The 20734-nt window shown below is 40.7% G+C and overlaps 2 protein-coding genes across 4 annotated transcripts; one reads left to right on the forward strand and one right to left on the reverse strand.

Moving 5' to 3' along the window:
* Positions 1-889: 889 nt before the first annotated feature.
* hspd1 (heat shock 60 protein 1) lies at positions 890-9236 on the reverse strand. The gene is made up of 11 exons (XM_044217436.1): positions 9091-9236; positions 7377-7552; positions 6886-7221; positions 6687-6782; positions 6485-6578; positions 6164-6332; positions 5905-6004; positions 5529-5774; positions 5259-5433; positions 3810-3988; positions 890-2347 (listed from the first exon to the last, which is right to left on the reverse strand). The coding sequence occupies exons 2-11, from the start codon at positions 7548-7550 to the stop codon at positions 2186-2188; spliced, it is 1731 nt and encodes a 576-aa protein (XP_044073371.1). The 5' UTR covers positions 7551-7552; positions 9091-9236; the 3' UTR covers positions 890-2185.
* Positions 9237-9280: 44 nt separating this feature from the next.
* LOC122885798 (MOB-like protein phocein) lies at positions 9281-20733 on the forward strand. 3 transcript variants are annotated; one of them, XM_044217445.1, is made up of 9 exons: positions 9496-9813; positions 12023-12178; positions 14497-14559; positions 16570-16670; positions 17565-17607; positions 18019-18105; positions 18251-18330; positions 19071-19182; positions 19558-20733. In XM_044217445.1, the coding sequence occupies exons 1-9, from the start codon at positions 9685-9687 to the stop codon at positions 19690-19692; spliced, it is 906 nt and encodes a 301-aa protein (XP_044073380.1). In that variant the 5' UTR covers positions 9496-9684; the 3' UTR covers positions 19693-20733. The 3 variants fall into 3 exon arrangements, with proteins under 3 accessions (XP_044073379.1, XP_044073380.1, XP_044073378.1); XM_044217443.1 differs by lacking the exons at positions 9496-9813; positions 12023-12178 and adding an exon at positions 13645-13791; XM_044217444.1 differs by lacking the exons at positions 14497-14559; positions 16570-16670; positions 17565-17607; ... (2 more) ...; positions 19071-19182; positions 19558-20733 and adding exons at positions 12330-12419; positions 12522-12737 and having other exon boundaries at positions 9281-9813.
* Position 20734: the final 1 nt, after the last annotated feature.

The following is a 20734-nucleotide window of genomic DNA, read 5'->3' on the forward strand; positions in this document are numbered from 1 at the left end:
AGATTTCACCAGAAACCATGAATAAACCAGGGCAGGTGTAGCTGAACCTACAGCCTTCATTACACCTCGTGAATAATTGAGACTAAAGAATCGCACTACAATGTCCATTGAGTAGATGTTCTGGAGCTTTTGATCATATCACATGATCTTCATTGGCACATGGAGTTGCCCAGTTGTCTTGGGATTGTAGAAGTTCAAATTTCAGTTTTCTTTCCAGAGCACTTTAAAGACTAACACGATCCTCATCAGCAGTTTGAGTTGGCACTTTATCAGTTGGAGTTTTCATCTGCTGATGAAGATCATGTAATATCATCAAAAGCTCAGGTGAGATTGTTTTTGTTTGTCAAGATGAACTTTGAACCTCAGCGTTTTAAGCCAACATAGATGAGTCCTTTTAAAGTTCTCAGGAAAAAGAGGGAATTTGAACATTTAAGAATCCTCGACAACTAGTCGACTCCGTCTGCTGATCATGTATGATTGAAAGCTCCAGAGCAGCTGCTAAATGGACCTTGTGGTGTGTTTATGTTCTCAACTACTGTTTCCAAGATTAAGATGAACTCTGAACCTCAGCTTTTAAGTCAACATGGATGAAAATTGCTCAGAAAAATAACATTTTTCACATCTATAACTTAATAAAAACTATCGCTGATGAAGATCATATGATTGAAAGCTCCAGAGCAGCTACTAAATGGACTTTGTGGTGCGATTATTTTCTCAACTACTGTTTCCAAGGTTAAGAATGAACTTCATGAAGCTAATGAACGTGTTAGGGATAATAAAACAGAAGTGGGAACTAAATCCACCTCAGGTGTCAACACAGATGTGACATTTACTGAGCAGCAGCAACTAAAATATTGTTTTGAAAAAAGAACTTGAACGAACAAACAAATCTGAACAATTGAATTTATTAAATTAAAAAAGAAAAATCACCATTAATCATTGTCCACATTGTACAAAACAACAAGTCGAATGATTACTGTTATTTGCCATTTTGCAAAGGAATAATGTCCTGGAGTAGAAACACCACCTACTGTGTGTTTTGTTTTCGGTAATATTACTGTGTGGAGTTTTCTTGTCGTTAAAGCAGAGCGTATGAGGGGAGACGTGTGAGCCGCGTCACACAAATGAAGGTCAATGTTTCACCGCACAAGGACACACACATTTCACATTTAGACTTTGTAGCTGAGACCTTGAATGGCCCGAACTGGTTTGTAACTTGAGCCCCACACCTCCCAGCTCACATACGATCAGCCATATATTGTGAAATCAATATTCAGCTGACCCTATGAAGATCATCGACGACGTAAAGGCTGGCGGTCAGAAGAAGAAAAAAAACAAACCCTCACAGCGCCAGACATCTCAGTAAACATTATTTAAACATGGTTTTAAACAGGCCCCTGATGATACTCTGGTCATTTAGGCACTCTTCATCCAATTGTGGTCATGTACAAGTGGCACCATCACCAAACATACAATGTAATATCACTTCAGAGACAAGTCGCAGAAAACGCTCAAAGCTCTGTAAGAAAAAATCGGTTTAATTAAATCAAATGACAGATTTTAACCCACATAATATATTAGCTGGGGGAAACAAAACATGACAGATGTATATATATATAAAAAAACAAAACAATTAACAAAATACTATGACAAAAATAAAGGACAGTGACACAATCCTGGCTAGGCATCTTTTCTCGTTCAAGCCCTGCTCTCTTTGCAGTAATAGAGCGTCATCATTATGTGTACTATGTTAGTTTCTTCTTAGACCACTTTACTACTTCTTACAGAGATCAAATCTGTACGTAAATCTGAATAAGCATTCTTCTTTCTGTTGAGTGTTTCACATGAGTTTTGTGCAGATGTTGATGGTTGATTGAACAGAGCCATTAGAGGTGTGAAGGGGACTGTGGTGTAATTGGGCTTGATGGGCTCCCATAGCGTGGTGAACGGGACAGAGGGGCACGGAGTCAGGCTCCTCCAGAAACCCAGACAAAGAGGAAGGAGGCAGAATCGTGTGAAGTTAGTGGGGAGGGGAGGGGGTCATCAACCATTTGCAGCTCCAACATACTCATGGCCAGTCAGTCCGTCGGTGTGGGCAGAGTTTGGTGAAGGTGGGAGGGTTTCTCGTTGTGCTCCTCAGCACCACTCTGCCTATTAGTCTGTACAGCGAGTCAGGAGGATTGGCTTAGAAACCCATGCCGCCTCCCATGCCTCCCATGCCGCCCATGCCTCCCATGCCGCCTCCTGGCATCTCCTTCTCCTCCTTGGGTATCTCTGTGACTACGGCCTCAGCAGTGGACAGCAGGGACGCTACTCCTGCAGCGTCCAACAGGGCCGTCCTCACCACCTGTAGAGGGAGGAGATAAGAGGTTACAGCATTTCTACTCACACAACACATGCAACTTTAAACTGTAGTATGTGATTCTGTGTGTGTGTGTGTGTGTGGAGGAAAGTTTGGGGTGACGGATAAAACCATATGCATGGAGCAACACCTTCACATATAGCAAAGATGCAGTTAAGTTTGCATTTAATTAGTTATGCAACCAATGATCACTTCCCTAATCGATTAATCGGTCTTACCACATGAAATCAATTAATTGTTTAAGTCTATAAAATAGTGAAAAGAGCCCATTGTCTGACTAACAGTCCAAAACATAAAGATATTCAGTTTACAAAGATATAGAGCAGAGAAAAGCAGCAAATCCTCACATCTGAGAAGCTGGAAACAGAATGAAAATTTTTATATATAATTTATTTATACATGATTGAAAAAAAGTAATTTATCAAAATAGTTGACCATCGACAGATTAATTAATACTAAGTTGGCACTAGATATAATAACTGTGCCTAGACTGCATGGCTAACTCAGTGTTAAGTCGAGCAAAACTGATGTAATCTGTATTATTTCCATATTATTTTTGGAGCTAAAACAATCAGTCGATTAATCGATTTTCATACTTAAATTAACCGTTTGTTATTTTTCAAGCAAAATGCCAAATATTTGACGGCTCCAGCTTCCCCAATGTGAGGATCTGCCTCTCTGTTTTATACGTCTTTGTAAACTGAATTTCTTTGGGTTTTGGACTGTTGGTCAGACACAAGACATATGAAGACGTCACCTTGGACATAGAAATTGTGATGGGCACGTTTCCCTGTTTTTTTAAGTTTTACAGACCAAACGATTAATTGATAAATAGGCAGATTAATCGATAATGAAAATATATATATTTTTTAAAAATCAATCCCCAGCCCTACATTATTTTTTGATAATCATTTCCTCTTCCCTATTAACATCGCACAACGTTAACATTTAATTGTTCATGGGCCCGCAGGCCTGACAATCATCCTTCACTTGTTGCTTTCCTGTACTTTCAAATCATGATGTAGGCCTCAATGAAGAAATATCATTTTCACGTCAAAACCTGTTAAGTCAATTTTATTTATATAGCCAAATATCGCAAATCAAATCCTAAATTTTCCACAGAGGGCTTTACTATCTGAACTACATGCGACACCCTCTTTCCTTCGCCACTAAGTGGCAGTATTGACCCAGTTTAGATCTCCGATCAAGCTACAAATGAAGACTCAGTGTGGGGGACATTAGTGGTCAGTAGAATACAGTGGACTCTTTGTAAATCTGCCTCTCATCGCGTCTCTCATCCACACGAGGTTAACTGAGTCGGAGAATATACGATTACACCAAATACACCATTTCTTTTGGCTGACCAGACATCTCAAAACCCAAAATCTGATTGGTAGCTGAATGCTGTTAAACTACGCCACACATCTGCAATGAACGAGCACTGTACCTTGGTGGGGTCGATGATGCCCTTCTCCACCATGTTGACGTACTCTCCCTGCATGGCATCGTAGCCGATCTCAGGTGGTCCCTGCAGGATCTTCTCCACTACTAGCGAACCCTCTACACCTGCATTCTTAGCGATGGTCATGGCAGGGATACGGAGCGCCCGTCTGATGATGTCCACACCTGTGTGGAACAAGGAAGAGAGGAAATCAGATTTATGAAAATTATGCAAGTTGAAAATTGGTTACTTTCTACACAAAACTGCAATAATGTTGGAAAGATGGCTGTTTATTCGACTTTACTGGTACTGTCAACCCAGGAATACGGTCATGCCAATAAAGCCCTTTCAATATGTCAACACTTTAATAGTTAAGTAGTAGCACAGCATCTCCAGCCACAGTAAATGTGTTTGGTCTTGAGTTATTATTATTAAATTTGTTTAAACACTAAATCCACTTTGAATTAGTAAATTACATACAGTCACTTTATCACACTATCAATTGATATTGGTCCCATTCTCTAGTGCTCATTACAAAAGTTATTTTTTCTCCAGAGAAAATTCAGTAATTCTGCTCTCAAGACCCCCCATAAATGTACGATGTACCCTCGATACTCCGCCGCCAAACTACAAGGCTATGTCACGTTCACCCCCACCACCCCCGACATATAAATACAACAGTCAGCTGTCAGCACTGTGGACAGTGAGGAGTACGAAAGATTGATAGCATGCCACAGTAGTAGAAGTATAGTACTGTTACTTCTAGCTGTAAGCTAGTAGTTTAGTGTTGAATGGTGTTTGGGGCAAATTTCCATTCTACCACTCATTCAGACGAGTGGTGTGGTGGTATATGCGGCGGTGCACATCAGGGATCAAATGCTTTTTTTAAAATTTGTGAGGGGGGCGTGTTCAAGCTGAGATGGAGATGTCCTTTATTCTCATGCTGCTCGCTCGACCTTAAAACAACTTGATGCAGTTTATCATTGTGCTTTGTGCTTCATTACAGGAGATAGATACCGTCCTCATCACTGTGAACTCTGTGGTCTCCTGCAAAAGCTGCAAATTTAAGAACCACGGCTCACCAGAGCAGATCTCAGGACTGTTAAACTACCTACCTCTCAGGTAAATATTGAACTTCCACTACTTTGTACTTTGAATTACAGAGGATTGTAAAACTTAAAGGTCTCATCCCACTGGCCAATTTTAAACATTTAACTTCAAATCTGTTCACTGATGTCTGCGACTGTGTCAGATGCTGTCATGTTCTATCTGCTGTATTCAGGCCTCTCCTGCAAAAGAGATCTTGATCTCAATGAGATCACCTTATTAAATAAAAGTTTGTATATAAAACCGGGTGTTCAGTCTCTCTTTAATTGTGTTCCTGAGTGAAAGATGTTTAAAGAAATATTACTACATAATATAGTACATTAGAGCCTATGCATTTGCTTTACTAACCGATCGTCTGGTCAGCGTTGACAGTTTTGATGGTATCGAGTGCTGGGATGCAGCGCAGCAGGGCGCAGCCTCCACCTGGTACGATACCCTCCTCCACAGCTGCCCGTGTGGCATTCAGAGCATCTGTCACACGGTCCTTCTTCTCATTCACCTCCACATCACTTGTTCCTCCGATCTGAAATGGAGAGCATGCATCACAACTTTGTTTTTCTACAGAAAAACTATGGTGATCAGGACTCGGTACGGTCTGTATTTCTGTCCGAGACGTACCTTGAGTACAGCCACTCCGTCAGACAGCTTGGCCAGCCTCTCGTTGAGTTTCTCTTTCTCATAGTCACTAGTGGTGCTCTCCAGCTGCTCCATGATCTCTGCCGCCCGTTTCTCAACTTCAGCTGGGCTGCCGCCTCCCTTCAGCAGCAAGGTGTCATCTTTGGTAATCTGCACTTCACCAACCTTTCCAAAGTCATGAGCCTGGATGTCCTCGAGCGCCAGGCCCACGGCGTCATCTCCAAACACCTGGAGAAAGGAAAAGATAAATAAATTAAAAATAAGTCACGCACTGAGATGGAGCTCCAAATTTAACTTGAGAGGTTCACACAATGTAGTACAGAAATTCTCAGTTACATGAGTTGAAAAGTGGACTTACAGTGCCTCCGGTGGCGATGGCCATGTCCCTTAGCTGATTCTTCCTGTTGTCTCCGAAGCCGGGGGCTTTAACAGCTACCACCTGAAGCCCAACCTTCAGCCTGCAAATTAAGTTGTTGAATAGTCACTACTTGCAGTTCTTAACGAACACTCTTTTCGATGTAATATGATCGGTCATCCGGCTAATCTTTTCAAGCTACACTACACACGAGCTACATTTAAGCCGGTTAAAGTGGGATCAGGAAACAAACACAACGTACCTGTTGAGAACCAAGGTGCTGAGGGCCTCTCCGTCCACATCCTCAGCCACAATAACCAGTGGTTTGCGGTGCTGATTGGCAATCTCCAGGGCTGGCACGATGCTCTGGACACTGGAGATCTTCTTCTCACTCAGCAGCAGGTAGGCATCCTGGAACTCACACTTCTGGCCTGGAAACAGAGTTAATAGATTTAGCATGGGATTTCTTTACAGGCAAATACGAGGGCAGGAAGTGTTAAAATAGACAACTTCAGCTTAATGTGTAGTTTAACAAACTGTAATGTACAGGTGAAGTTACACTAGCCAGTATGAGCAGCCTTACCTTTGGCAGTGTTGATGAAGTAAGGGGAGATGTAACCGCGGTCGAACTTCATACCCTCAATGATCTCCAGCTCATCGTGCAGAGTCTTCCCATCCTGAGACGTAAAGCATGTATTGATTATGTCACTTCTCATAACAGAACAACAGAATCTATTCACAGGTTTATATACAGGTATACCTATATGTAAAACTCTGAAACTAACCTTGACAGTGATCACTCCCTTGCGGCCAACTCTCTTCATGGCATTGGATATGATGTTACCAATCTCCACGTCTCCATTGGCTGAGATTGTAGCAACCTTAAAGATATTAAAAAGAACATTATTACAGCATTTAATTAAAGATTCAAGATGTTACGTCACTACTCATCGTTTCTAGGAATTTACTACTAATCATGTTTACCTGCGCGATCTCCTCAGGTGTTGTGACTGGTTTGGAGAGCTTTTTCAGCTCGCTGATGATGGTGTCTACGGCTGCCATGACTCCACGGCGGATCTCGACAGGGTTGGCGCCTTTGCTGATGGTGTCGAAGCCCTCCTTGGCAATGGCACGAGCCAGCACTGTGGCGGTGGTAGTGCCGTCACCGGCCTCCTCGTTGGTGTTGTTGGCCACATCCTGCACCAACCTGGCGCCGATGTTCTTGTACTTGTCCTTCAGCTCGATGCTCTTGGCCACCGTCACACCGTCCTTGGTGACCTTAGGGCTGCCCCAGCTCTGCTCAATGATGACAGTGCGACCCTGGAATAGAGACAGAAAGTGGTGCGATTAAAAAGGGTCTGCAACACAGGGGTCAGTGAGCTCCAAATTACATCTTAGGTTAATACCAAATGAGTAAAAGTGAGTAATAACCCAGCCATCGGATTCAATGCAAAATATCAGAACCTCAATAATACCTTTGGGCCCATGGTGACAGCCACAGTGTCAGCCAGGAGGTCCACTCCCTGCAGCATGAGGGCACGAGCATCAGCGCCAAACTTTACATCCTTAGCGTAGGCTCGTGTGAGGTGAGGAGCCAGCGCCCTGCACACAGGCCTCACCTGCCTCATGACTGTTGGTAGACGAAACATCTCTATGGGAAGAAGAAAGAGACAGAGGGAAATTCATGCAACATGTCTTGACACCACATCTTCCATTAATGATCACTGTAATGAACCCATTTAAACATACAATAGTGTAGCTTTTTGGAAAGGCTGTATGTTTAATGTCACAAGAATCCTGAACACTAGATGTGTTCACCATGTGATGAGTGGAGCCAAAGTACACCTAAATAATTATTCTCCAAATCCTTCCATGCCTCCTCTGCAACTATCACAGGAGGACAGATTATGTGTTACAAAGGTTAACTGTGCCCCTAGTGGTCAGTAGTGGTCTGACATGCCACCTGTGAATGAATGAACCTCCACTTATGGGATGTTCCCCAAATCGCCTTCTACAAAAAAAATGCAGTTATGACCAAAATAACATGTCAGGTACATCAGGGGATAGATATGCTTTCACACCAGCACATTAAATTAATCCCAAATCAATGCTACCAATACTACTAGTATATTATTTATTTTTTTCAAATCAGGCCACATATCCAATAAAATACAATCCTATTAGGGCTGCAACTAACAACTATTTTTATATTGTCAGAAAATGGGGGGTAATGGCCATCACAGTTTCCCAGACCCCAAAGGATCATCTTCATATTGATTGTTTGTCTCCGAGTCCAAAACCCAAAAGATATTAAATTGACACTAAATATAAACCAGAAAAAAAAGGAGAAAATTCTTACATTTGAAAAGCTGGGACCAGATAATTTTTGGCAGTTTTTGCTTGATAAATATCTTTTAAAAAAAAGGGTTAAATGATTAGCAATCGATCAGATATGTCAATATTAAGAGAGATAAATTGGCTGTGGCCATGTCCCAAGCCCCTCAGAAAAGACTGTCAACGCTGGCTTCAGTATACCTGTATAGTTATCCAATCAGACATTTTTTCTACCTGACAAACATCGACCTTACTTCATAGATTCATAATGAATAATCAGATTTGTAATAATATTGGCCTTGATGGTGACTGGATTATGAAATGTCTCCCCAAACCAGTTCCTGGTTACCCCACGTGCGCTCTTCAGGTCGTGCGTCACAAGGTCAAATTGTAAAAAGCATGTGCGGAACAGCCTCCCCATCCCTGCTGCTCAGCCTAATGAGTGACCATCACACTGTCAGCGACTCTCTGATCAATAACTGATCAACACTTGTATAACTGACCGCAGATTCCTATTAATAAGACTCTTCCTGCGTTGCCATTCAAGTTGTACACAGTACTCTGGTAGAGTCATGAGTCAGACACGAGACGTGACATTCCTTACTAAATTAAATTAAATAAGATATCCACATAAAATGGCTACTTTACAGAGATGGTTCGCCAGCTAGCTAAAGTCTGTAGTGACATTTTAGCATGTATGTCCTTGCAGTTACTAAGAAAAATCTGTTAGCTAAGAGTAATTTAAGCTAGCAATGCTGAAAAGTGGCTAGTACAAAACCTACTATGAAAAGCTAGCGTATAGCCTGTAATATTAGCTACATAGCTTTAAAGACGTTATAAAACTTCAGCACTTACTTGTGAGGTGAAGTAGCTGCTACAACGTGCACGTTTGCAAGACGGAATGATCTAACGACTGGACTAAAGGACAGCGGTATGGTGCAATTCAAGTACTGAGATGGAACTGCACATGGCCTATCACATCCGGGTAATTTACCGGCACGCCCCGGACTATGAATAACGACAAACTAGTTTAGCTAACGGGCTTATATTAACGTTTTAACATCAAATAAGCGCAGGGGATATACAGAATTATATGGATCTATAACGTGGTGTCGTAGCTTATATGTAGACATCACCGTTTATGATTTTATAATTCAGAATATATGTCAGTGCTCGTTCCCGGGCAGACGTTTCTAGAATTTTCGCGTGCGCCATTGGAGGAAAAAAATAAAGGTCAAAGTTGACATTGTGCAACATTACTCCGACTTGTAATGCGTGATTAAGAGAGAAATCGCCAAAGTTGCCGTTTTATAAACGCCCGTGTATATTTTAGTCACGCTGAATAATCTGTATAGTTGGAAACTTAGTGTTTTGCTCTTTTGCATTAGGTGTTCCAGAATTTTCTGTTAGGCAAATAATCGGCAGCCAAATTCGGGACAGGTAGTACGCATGCGCATAATCCTTCTGGATATTTCCTCACGTGGAGAGATTCCCCTTCAGTGTGTCAGATCCACGCTCACGAAGAAATCGGGGTGCAGCTTCACGTCGACTCTCAGACCTCTCACACGTCCAGAAATGGTAAGACACTTTGTCCAAAACTGTCGGTATTTATAACGAAAACTACAGAGTGCTATAAACAGCCAGCGGATACATTTATCAGGGTGCTAAGTTATCGTTAGCAGCTAAAGTTATGTTAGCTAACTTTAACATCGATTCACAAGGTCAAGCCGAGTGAGAAGGGAACATATGCTTAAAAAAAAAACCCACAGGATTTTTTTTATCTTTATAATACACTATAGAAATCGTTAGAGGAGAAGACAGACGAGTTGTATCTGTGCTAAGGTTTGAACGTGCCGGTGCAGCTACACACTCAAGTGTTAGCTAACAAACATTGCTGCTCTCTCGCTGAGTATGAGTTGGTTTAACATCATCAGACGGACATCTGGGATCCGACAGATGTGCGGAGAAATTAATCTAATAATCTAGGTAACTGATCCTGACATTCATCACTGCGGTCTGCAGCAGTCACATGTGGATGAATGAAGTGTCTGTGATCGCATAGACAAACCAGTATTCAGGCTATTTGGGTGCTATTATCTCATAAACTGTCATATTGTTACCCGTTTGTTAGATTAATCTGTCATACTGAACTATGCGTGCCCTTGGTCAGTGAAAAATATGAATTACATGCGCGTTCAAACCACTTCCGGCTTCCGCTACGTAGACTGTGACCTCATGACCTATCCACGCACAGCATGAGCAAAACCCCTTTAACATAACAGCAGAAATAGTCTTTTTTTATAGCAACTTATTGTACCTATGGCTGCTCATTCGCTGACAAACTGTAGATGATTAATGCATTATTAGATTTGCAAAATATCCTGAATTACGTGATTTCACTGTGGTGCTGTGGGGAATTTGTACTCTTGACATCACTAAGTAGTAGTATACCAGAATATTACGAGTAAGAAAATGCCCCCAAAAGTTGCCAGTTTCTTTGGTATATATAGCTAAAACTGCCCTGCAGTAAATCCTACCCTTTACAGACGTTATAATGTTAATCTTTTTTAAAAACTGATTCACCTTTATGGTCATTTTGGAGGCTGCAGTTTGTGGTGCTGTTGAATTGTATTGCGCTGATTATAAATGGGGTGGACAAAATATCAGAAACGCTGCAGTATGAGAGCATGCAGCTAAAAAAAAAAGTGAGGTTAATCATAACCATCTTATGAAACTTGTACCGCCTCAAAGTCCTGCAGAGAGAACTTTCTGGAAAACTGGACAAACTGGCCTTGAATGTTACCTTGTAGTGATTAAAAACGTGGAGGACATCGCCGCTTGAGGCTGTTATCGTAGCGTTATGTTTTTATTGTGTCTGGATTTTGGGACTGTAACTCGCTGCCTAAAATTCTAGGATGCATGTAAGTTATCGTCAAAGTATTTTATCAGCAGTCCTTGTCCTTCGCTGCCTCGGGTTTAAAAAAAAGTCACAATGAATAAGTAACTGCACCTCATTGGGCCATCTACTGAATCTGATCAGTCAACAAACCGGGACCTGTCCTTGTCCCCACCCCCCCTTTAACTCCCACCACCTCTTTCCCAAACAACCTTCAGCCCAAGGTCGCTCGTACATCTGCTGTTATCAGACTGTTGGCAGCTGGTGTTTTAAATCTTATAAAGCTGCTGTCCTTCCTCATTCATCTGCTGCTTGTAACTTTAGACGTCGCCTGAAATATTTGACATAGTGAAGAAAGGCTGACTTTCATTACACTGAGTTTTGCAATAATTGACTTCACAATGGCTGCTTCTGTGACGTAGCTGCTCATTTATTGTTTAGACACTGTCTTTACTTAAGCTCTCTGTAGCCCCCCCTTCCTTTCCACCAGAGCGGCCACAATCGCTGATTAATCATTCCTGTATTTTAACCAGAAAATGTTTGTATTAAAAAACATTTTAACTAACTACCTGAGCTTGTGCATTTTGTACTGCGGTTGAAAAAGAGTTGTCACATTATAGGCATTGCTATTATGCTGCATCAAAGCATATAGATATTCTATTTTATCAGCATGTGCTCGCAGATGTTGCAAAACCCACCATAAAGTCAGTGGGATCGGGGGTCCGCTGCCTTTTGGGTTTTGTGTAACACAAGCTCTGACTCAAGAACGCCACCTTGTGGTGTTATGGGGTTCTTACAGCAAATATCAAGGCTCTATTCGCTGGTGTAACAAAAGTAAAATGTTATTTGATTTATTATTTGCTACATTCCTCTCTTTGTGGTCACTTACAGGCCTTCAGAAAATTCCTCCCCTTGTTCGACCGGGTGCTGGTGGAGCGCCTAACTGCAGAGACGGTAACGAAGGGGGGCATCATGCTGCCAGAGAAGTCTCAAGGCAAAGTGCTGCAGGCCACAGTAGTGGCAGTCGGACCTGGCTCCGTCAATCAGGTGATGGCCTGTTCTCGGCCCGGCACTAGAGAATATTTTCTGGGGAAAACATACGAGATACGGGCATAGCTGCCATGAGGAATGTGGGGTTTTATAGCTGCTATTTGGCTCTGAGGACTCTTGTGTAACTTATCGTTTTACTTTTTTCTAGAAAGGGAACGTGCAGCCAATCAGTGTGAAGGTTGGAGAGAAAGTGCTCCTGCCAGAGTACGGTGGAACTAAAGTCAGTCTGGATGACAAGGTGCAGTTTGCTTTTCAACTGAAACGGTTACGTTTTTTGTTTCTTTTTGTCCCTTCCTTGGTTCATTTCTTGTTTTTGTTTTTTTTAAATTCTATCCTCTAGGACTATTTCCTGTTCCGTGATGGAGATATCCTCGGTAAATACGTCGAATGAGTCTTCATAGTTTTGTTGCTGTAGATCATGTCAAGTCCCCGTCATCATCCCTGGAGAGAAGAAATTAAGTTGCCTCTTTCATGTCTTGTTTTTTTTTTTCTATGTTATTACAATTGTAAATAATTCTGATCACATTTTGTTAAAATAATAAAGGTGAACTGTTGACTTTTTGTCTCGTGATTTCATGCTGTTCCTGAAAATAGTCTGCAGTTGATGTCCAATATACTTGTGATTAAAATATTCAAAAGTCAAGCTTCACTTACTAGCTTTTTCCGTAGCTTTTGACCGTATCCCACAGTCATCGTCAGTGAACAGACGAGACAAGATGAATTCCACATACAATAGATCCCTCAAACAGAAATGGACATGACTTGCAAAGAACAAGTTCAATCAGGGGATTTAGTGCAAGATAAACCCACTTGAGCTCACTTAATCGTTCTAATTTTAAAAAGGACTTAAAACTGTGTTATGTCTGACATAAATCCAACCTAAATTTGTACTATAAGAAATTTAATGTCAGTCTGATTTTTGTGAAGAATATTAATGCTGTATTGATTATATTATAGTGCTCCATCAAAAGTAAGTCATTTTTATTTAAATAAAAATATATAAGTATTTTTAAAGTTATATAAAATGGCTTTCATACTGTGTGTGTGTGTGTGTATAGACTATATCAGTCACAGGGGCTGAGTACTTTTTACTTTTAATACTTTCAATACATTTTCCTGATTATATTTACATACTTTTGCTTGAGCAACATTTTCAATGCAGAACTTTGACTTGTACCAGAGTATTTTTACACTGTGTATTAGTACTTTGAATACTTCTTCCACTACTGCTCCACAGTACAAGTATAAATTAGCTTATGGAAATACTCAGGTTAAGTACAAGTATCTCAAATTTGCAGTACATTTTTATTTTTTTATATCAGACACATAGGTCCATATCAGTATAAAAAAAGCAATACAATACAAATATAATAGAAATATAATCATGGCAGTTAACAAGTCTAAAGTACGGTACACGAATATGTGTACTTAGTTAAACTTCAACCCTCCTAAGGTAAAACTAAATTTGAGTCTGCCGCTTCGAGTTCAGGTCACATCCGAGTCCGCCGCTACAACACAGCGGCTGACGAACATCCGGGTATTCTGTCGAGATGGTCATGGCGGAGGGTACTGCAGTTCTCAGGAGGAATCGGCCTGGAACCAAGGCAAAGGTGCGTTTCCCCCCAGCAGGAATACTTGAACATTACCGCAAATACGCCCCAACGACTCTGCGATTTGAGTGTTGTTGTTTTACTACGCGTCTTTTGTCGACAACTTGGCTCGCAGACAACATATAGGAAGGGCCTGACCTGGAAATGGCCAGCTAGCTAACGTTAGCTCCGTCTAGTTCCTGGAGTGACGTTAACTTAAATGACTGTGGGGTTGTTGTTTTTTTGCTCTACATTTTTGGAGCTTTGCGTGACAATCATTGTTGCTTAAATACGTATATAGCCAGTTTGGTGAATGGAGTTCACACACGACCCTCAAACATACAGCCGTGGCTAACTTTATCACCTAGCGTGGATGCTCTCTAGTTAGCTGATTGCTTTGCAGGAAGCAGTCGCACCCCAGCTGACGTTATCTAGCTAACTAAATAGCTAGCTTTAGGTTAGCTTCGTACCTGCGTGCAATGTAGAAAAACGAATGGCTGCTAACTTTGACAATTTCACGATTCTCTCAGCAAAAAAAGTTTGCAACCAAACTTCAGTTAGCTAACGTTAGCTTCGTTTACGCCATATGTCATGTGTTGTAACTATAGGGGTTCCTGAATCTTGTTAGTTAACGTCAGATGACAGCTATGTAGGATTGTTTGTGCTGCAAGGCTAGCTTTGTCCACTTTTGAGTGTAGACTAAAATTATCCTCCCTCCATGTGTAGGATTTCTACAACTGGCCGGATGAATCATTTGAGGAGATGGACAGCACCCTGGCTGTCCAACAGGTGTGTTGTCGTGTGTGTGTGTGTGTGTGTGTGTGTGTGTGTGTGTGTGTGTCACCCATTTGGTCTTTTTAGACTGCCTAAAGTGTATGGTGTTACAGTCATTTGAGTGGAGGTAAGAGTTGGGCAAAATTGATTTAAATCAATAATAAATTATTAAGTGTAACTAAAAGTCCTTTTTTACACAATATTTAATCTTATCAAAGGGCGGGTGATATTATCTCTTGAGTATAAACAATCATTAGTAATGTGAATGTGATGGCCAAGCTGGGAGAGGCGTTTGTTGTTTGTTTCAGTCAGCCAAAGAGAACTGAACTACACGAAGGATGAGTTCACATTTTTTCAGGTGTGTCCGACTCCTAACACAATGTACACTGAGATGACACGAGGAATGTTTGCTGTAATCGTTCCTCCTGTTCATACTTGCCATGAACACACGTGATCTGCTGTCGTCATTCGGAGAAAACAGGTATTCCTTAGCTTCCATAGGTGAGGTTTATATAAAGCTCAAGTGAGTATCTTCCAAAGTTACGGTCTTTTTTTAGTACAACATTTTCTCTTTGTGTTACAGTTGCTCTGCTGCAGCTCAGAAAGGTGTTTAGGGAAGAGGGAATTTCACACTAACTTTTGGAGTCGGGTCCCCATACATGAAGTGTGTCACTTCTTTTTTTCCTCTTCTATTTTATTTTACCAGATTTATTTTACCAGTTAAATATTCTTTCTTGTAGTGTGTATGGTGCTAAATAAATACTATGCAAAATTACCTACAAAATTCAAACTTGTTGATGTTACAAGTGCAGGTGATGTTGTAGAAGCTAACATTTACAGTATGTTAGCTGTATAAAAACAGGTGAAACAGACTGATATTTATTTCTCTGGAATACAACTGAAAACATAAACCTCTGTGTTTGTTAGTATCAGTGTTTGATTAGAGTGAATTGTGTGTGTCTAGACTCGTACTGCTTTCTAAACATATATATAAAATATAGAAATTAAAAAACATGTTTTCCAGTATGCGTTTAACTCTTTTTCGCTCAGAATTAAAAGGTAATGGTACCGTTACTTCCTTGAGAAACACAAAGCTCAACTTTAACAGCAACGTTGGCTGACTAACGTTTAATGTTAGCATTAAGTTGGATCCTACTTTTTTTTTTTTTTTTTTTTTTTTTTTTTTTTTTGCACCTTGCTAATGTGAAAATGCTAATGTTAGTTTATAAACGACTGGAGACGAAGTTATATCTGCCCAGTAATACCAGAAAATTTCACTCTGTGACGTTCTTGGCTTTTTATTTCACTTATAGCTGATTTTATTTACACATAAGATCCTGTTAGCCTCTCATTCTGAGCGAAAATTAGAGTAGCTGTAAAAGTAGTAGCTTATTTGCTTTTATACTTTAGTGGCAGAAAAGGAAGTGATGTGTATCACATCTTGGGGCCCCTACTCTCTTCCCATTGGCTCGCAGACCTGGGGTCCCCAGACACGAGGTCTGCAGTTGGACCCTCTTGACCCATTTGGCTAACTCAGACCGCTGAAGCCTCGTCGTAGCTTCAGCTGAACTTGGACTGCGGATTTTGTCTCCCTTCTTTCACACTGGAATCGCGTTAGGATCTCTTCACAGACAGTACGGAGAGGATGAACGATTACAGCAACAGTCAATAACTCTTTCAGTGTACATATGGCTTTGTGAGAGTAGCATTAAGATAGACTTGAAAAAAAATGAACCTATCCTTTAACTGTAATGGGCCTTTAAATACCAGGAAATCACATTTAGATGATATTACGATCAAAGTCGCCGACACCAGTGTCATCACACAGCATACAAATTTATCTTCCACTGGTTGTGTAGTGTTTTGAAACTTGATCTTTGTTTTTCCCACAAACGCCCTGACAGTAGAATAATTACAGTTAGCATAGGTATTGTTACCAGTGTATTATGGCCATAAAAAGGTGAGGATCAGGTTTCTGTGGCTGAGTGAGTCTCTACTAAAGTGTGCTTGATGGCTCTGTTTCAGTACATTCAGCAGAACATTAGATCAGATTGCTCCAATATCGACAAAATCCTGGAGCCTCCGGAGGGTCAGGACGAGGGGGTGTGGAAGTATGAGCACCTCAGGTATGTTATAACAAGTTTGATACAAAATGTTTTGGGCACCATTTTTCATATGTTTTTGGACTGTTCAGGGGTTGTTTTTTTTGTTTTTTTTAACCCTTTTATTTTTTCCCAATTCAACAAAACAGTGTTTACAGTACAAACAACAGCAACGTTAAAGAAAAAAAATACGATTTTACAATTGCAGACTCCACGTCGAGAGTAACAAAGTTCATTCATGTATTTTAATCACAGAAAAATAAATGTCAATGTCGACTTATGAATGACAATAGCAGTCAAAATGCTGAAAATGATTCTTCACATAATAAATGAAGAGAAACCAGATTCTACTATATTTTTTTAAGTGATCCATTTAAAGTGAATCTCAGTTTCTCAGCTCTCACATCATGACGTCCTTGAGCCACCGTGTAAAAGAGGGAGAGCAGACAGCTTTCCACCTGAAGAGGATTAATCGCTGAGCTAACAACGAAACAAATGCTATAGCATTCGTCTGATATGCTCTGTTGAAGGTTCGCCAAATATTGCCATAAATGGGTTTGGGTCTATTGTTTTGTTATAGATAAATGAGAACACTTCAAATACTGATGACCACGGTTTGTGGATTTCTAGAGGAAAGTTTCAGAGGTGCTGTCAAACTTATGATCCAAATATGAGGACATTTTAGGTGTTTATGGAAGGGATGGATAGATGAATATTAAAGGGAGAGAAAGGTTCGATACAGATGCTCTCAGCCCTCAACTAACTTGTAACCCCCTCCCAATAAATTAGTTTAAATCTTATTTAAAAAGCGATCACAAAGTTTGACAGATACCTGGTTGCAGAAATTGTGGATTACTCACTCGTGCTCATGTTTGTTCCTCTTCTTTTAACTGTGCTCTTGTTCTGTCCGTTTTGTAGGCAGTTCTGTCTGGAGCTCAATGGGCTAGCCGTAAAACTGCAGGTAAGTGATCTAACTCACCAGTTATACAGACTTTAAAAAAAAAAATCATTTTCATCAGGATTTTGTATAAAAAAAGCAAAGATCTGAATAGGATGCAATTTAAGGATTTAGCATGAAAAGAGCTGTTTGTTTACCTGTTTATAAAGCGAACATAGACACCGAAATCATCAACATGCTCCCAGCAGATTATTTGCTTAGATTGGTGGAAGAATTAATTACATTTCCCATTCAAAATATAGCAGTCAAATCTGTACAAAGTCACTGTTACTATTAGTGTTGTCTCATCAGCAAATTTCAGCAGTGTAGATTGAGTCAAATTGCTCCTTCTAAGGAGTGTCTTAAAGGTATGTTCATTTAAACTTTGTGTCAACGTGACGTCAGCTGTAGTGATGCTCGTCTTTCCTCCTTCAGAGCGAGTGCCACCCAGACACCTGCACCCAGATGACAGCCACAGAGCAGTGGATCTTTTTATGTGCTGCCCACAAGACACCCAAAGAGGCGAGTCGAGACCGTGGTTTACGCAAAGCTCACTTTTGTCATCAACATTACTTTCACACGTATGAATCCCTAAGCATGCTTTATTTGTCGCTGCCTTTGTCTGAGGTAAAATAAATAAAAATGTGTTGTGCTGCTGCATCCACAGTGCCCTGCCATTGATTACACCAGGCACACGCTGGACGGAGCTGCCTGTCTTCTCAATAGCAACAAATATTTCCCCAGCAGGTCAGTCGCCTTCCTTAAACCTGCAATAACTGATATGTTTTTTGGCCACTTGGGGGCACAACATCGACAAATCATCACCTTTTAAGTTTATATGATGAAATTGTTAGCAAACAGTTGCTTATTTACACATCCAAAACATTAGAAAAACTATGTTTTTTTATCATTTTGACATTGACACTAGCGAGGTTTCCATCCAAATGTATCGCGCATTTTAACCGAATTTCGAGAAACGGCAAATGAATGCTTGTTTCCATCCACTACTGTTATGCAAATATTAGGAGTTCGTACATTGAGATAAACAGTAGGTGGCGCTGATGCTCCTGTCAGGTGCCATTATACCGTTGCAGAAGAAGACGGTGCAGACAAGATGATGTATTTAAGAGTGCAAGTCAAACTTCAAATGGTGGGAGGGGGAAACATGATGGAAATATGCCATTTATGTATTAATGCGAGGAAGGTTACAGTCTCCTCATCGCTCCGCAGAAGCTTCAGCGGATATAAGTCACATGCTTCATCATGACATCATGATTTATTCGCTGAATCTGTTTCCATTGCACGTTGTCGCATTTTCTTTTAATCGATACACCAACTTTTCCACCTCCCCCTAGCGTAAAAGCTTTTTTGCGAATTTCGGTTTTTCAACCAAGGTTTTTTTTATTTTATTTTTTTTATTTTATGCGCAAATTTAAAATATGCATTTAAAAAAAGGTCGATGGAAAACCACTTATTTGTCTTTCTAGGGTGAGCATCAAGGAGTCATCAGTGGCCAAACTGGGCTCTGTCTGTCGTCGCATCTATAGGATATTCTCTCATGCCTACTTCCACCACCGCCAGATATTTGACAAGTATGAGGTAGGTTTCATTGGAAATATTCTACGAACCAATTTCACCTAAAATGCTCTTATTTTGGTGTGTATTCATTTGCCATTGCTGACTGGAATGTTTTTTTAGGTACTCTTAACTTCAAACTTTATAGCAAGGACATGAGTCTGTAATGAGGAGTGTAATCTTCATGCTAGTAAATAATTGCAGTAAACAGCCAATGTCAGGGCTCACTTTCTAAACTAGATCCTTATGTAACTTTTACATAACTCTGTTTTTAACCTTCCTCAGACGCCCAGAACTGATTAGCTAAATTGCTAAATTGACTGCTGTTAAAATGACAAACGAAACTGCAGAATCGGGAATGCAGAATTTCATTGGTGTGACTTGTTTTTACCTGTACAGAATGAAACATTCCTGTGTCACCGGTTCACACGCTTCGTAATGAAGTACAACCTGATGTCCAAGGACAACCTGATCGTGCCCATTCTGGAGGAGGAAGTGCAGAACACCTCATCAGCTGGGGAGAGCGAGGCCTAAGATACAGCTGCTGCCATAAGGGAGACACATTCACACACCTTGCATATACAGGACACACACACACACACAACACACTACAGTGTATTAAGGCTCCTGTCTAGTAACACTGTCCATGTCCCTCCACCCTTGTCACCTGTGTCTATCTCAAAGGAAGTGAGGGTAAAGAGGGTTCACAGTTGTTTCTGGATACAGCTCTGCTCTCACACTACTCCTTTAGGGAAAACCCTTTTCCTTTTAATCTTCTTTAAGCAGCTGGATTTGCAAAAACCTATGTAATCATGGTGACCGGTATTGTTGACAAAGGCACACACTGACAGCCACCCCCTTCCTCCCCCCTCTGTATATAACCCCCGCTCCCCCTGTCTCTTAATTCACTATCATGTTTTCTGATGGTGCTTCACTTTTTTGTGTCAGCTTCTGTTCTCTATTGGCTTGTGTTGCCCACCAGCCTCTTTGTTTGTTTGGGGAGGGGGTGTCCCATTAAAATGGATCACTAAATTAGCCTGCTGACGTAATAATGCTATTAAAACACAATGTAGGTAGGTGTGTGGCTTGTGTGGTAGTGAACAAAGAAAAACTTAATCTCTAGCTTTGTAAGTGTACTAGCAGTCAGATATTCTTTCTCTTTGGCCTCTGAAACATCATTTCAGAGTATTTAGGAAGGTTTGTTGGCTAACTCTGATCCTGCTTTGTGACATGCCCCCATTTTAATACTGTTTAAAATGTGCCTGATATTCCCCTTTCCTTGACATAATAGTAACTGAAACCATGACGTTATGGGCAGAAACTGTGCTGCTGTAAGCCAGTTTTTTTACCGCTTTGAGCATTTGATGAGTAAATACAAGGAAGGACAGAATATCAGCTACATGTAAGTATCTGAGCACAACCTCCCTTCTTTTACCCTCTCCGTCATTAAATTATTTTGTGGGAGGAGTCTTATCAGTCCAACCCACTTTTTTTTTTTTTTTTAAATGGACTAAAAAAATTTTGTTACTGTTGACATTTTCATGATGTCTGTTAATAAAAGAGACCTATTATTCAG

This window comes from Siniperca chuatsi, linkage group LG12 (genome assembly GCF_020085105.1).
Source record: "Siniperca chuatsi isolate FFG_IHB_CAS linkage group LG12, ASM2008510v1, whole genome shotgun sequence".
Taxonomy (NCBI): domain Eukaryota; kingdom Metazoa; phylum Chordata; class Actinopteri; order Centrarchiformes; family Sinipercidae; genus Siniperca; species Siniperca chuatsi.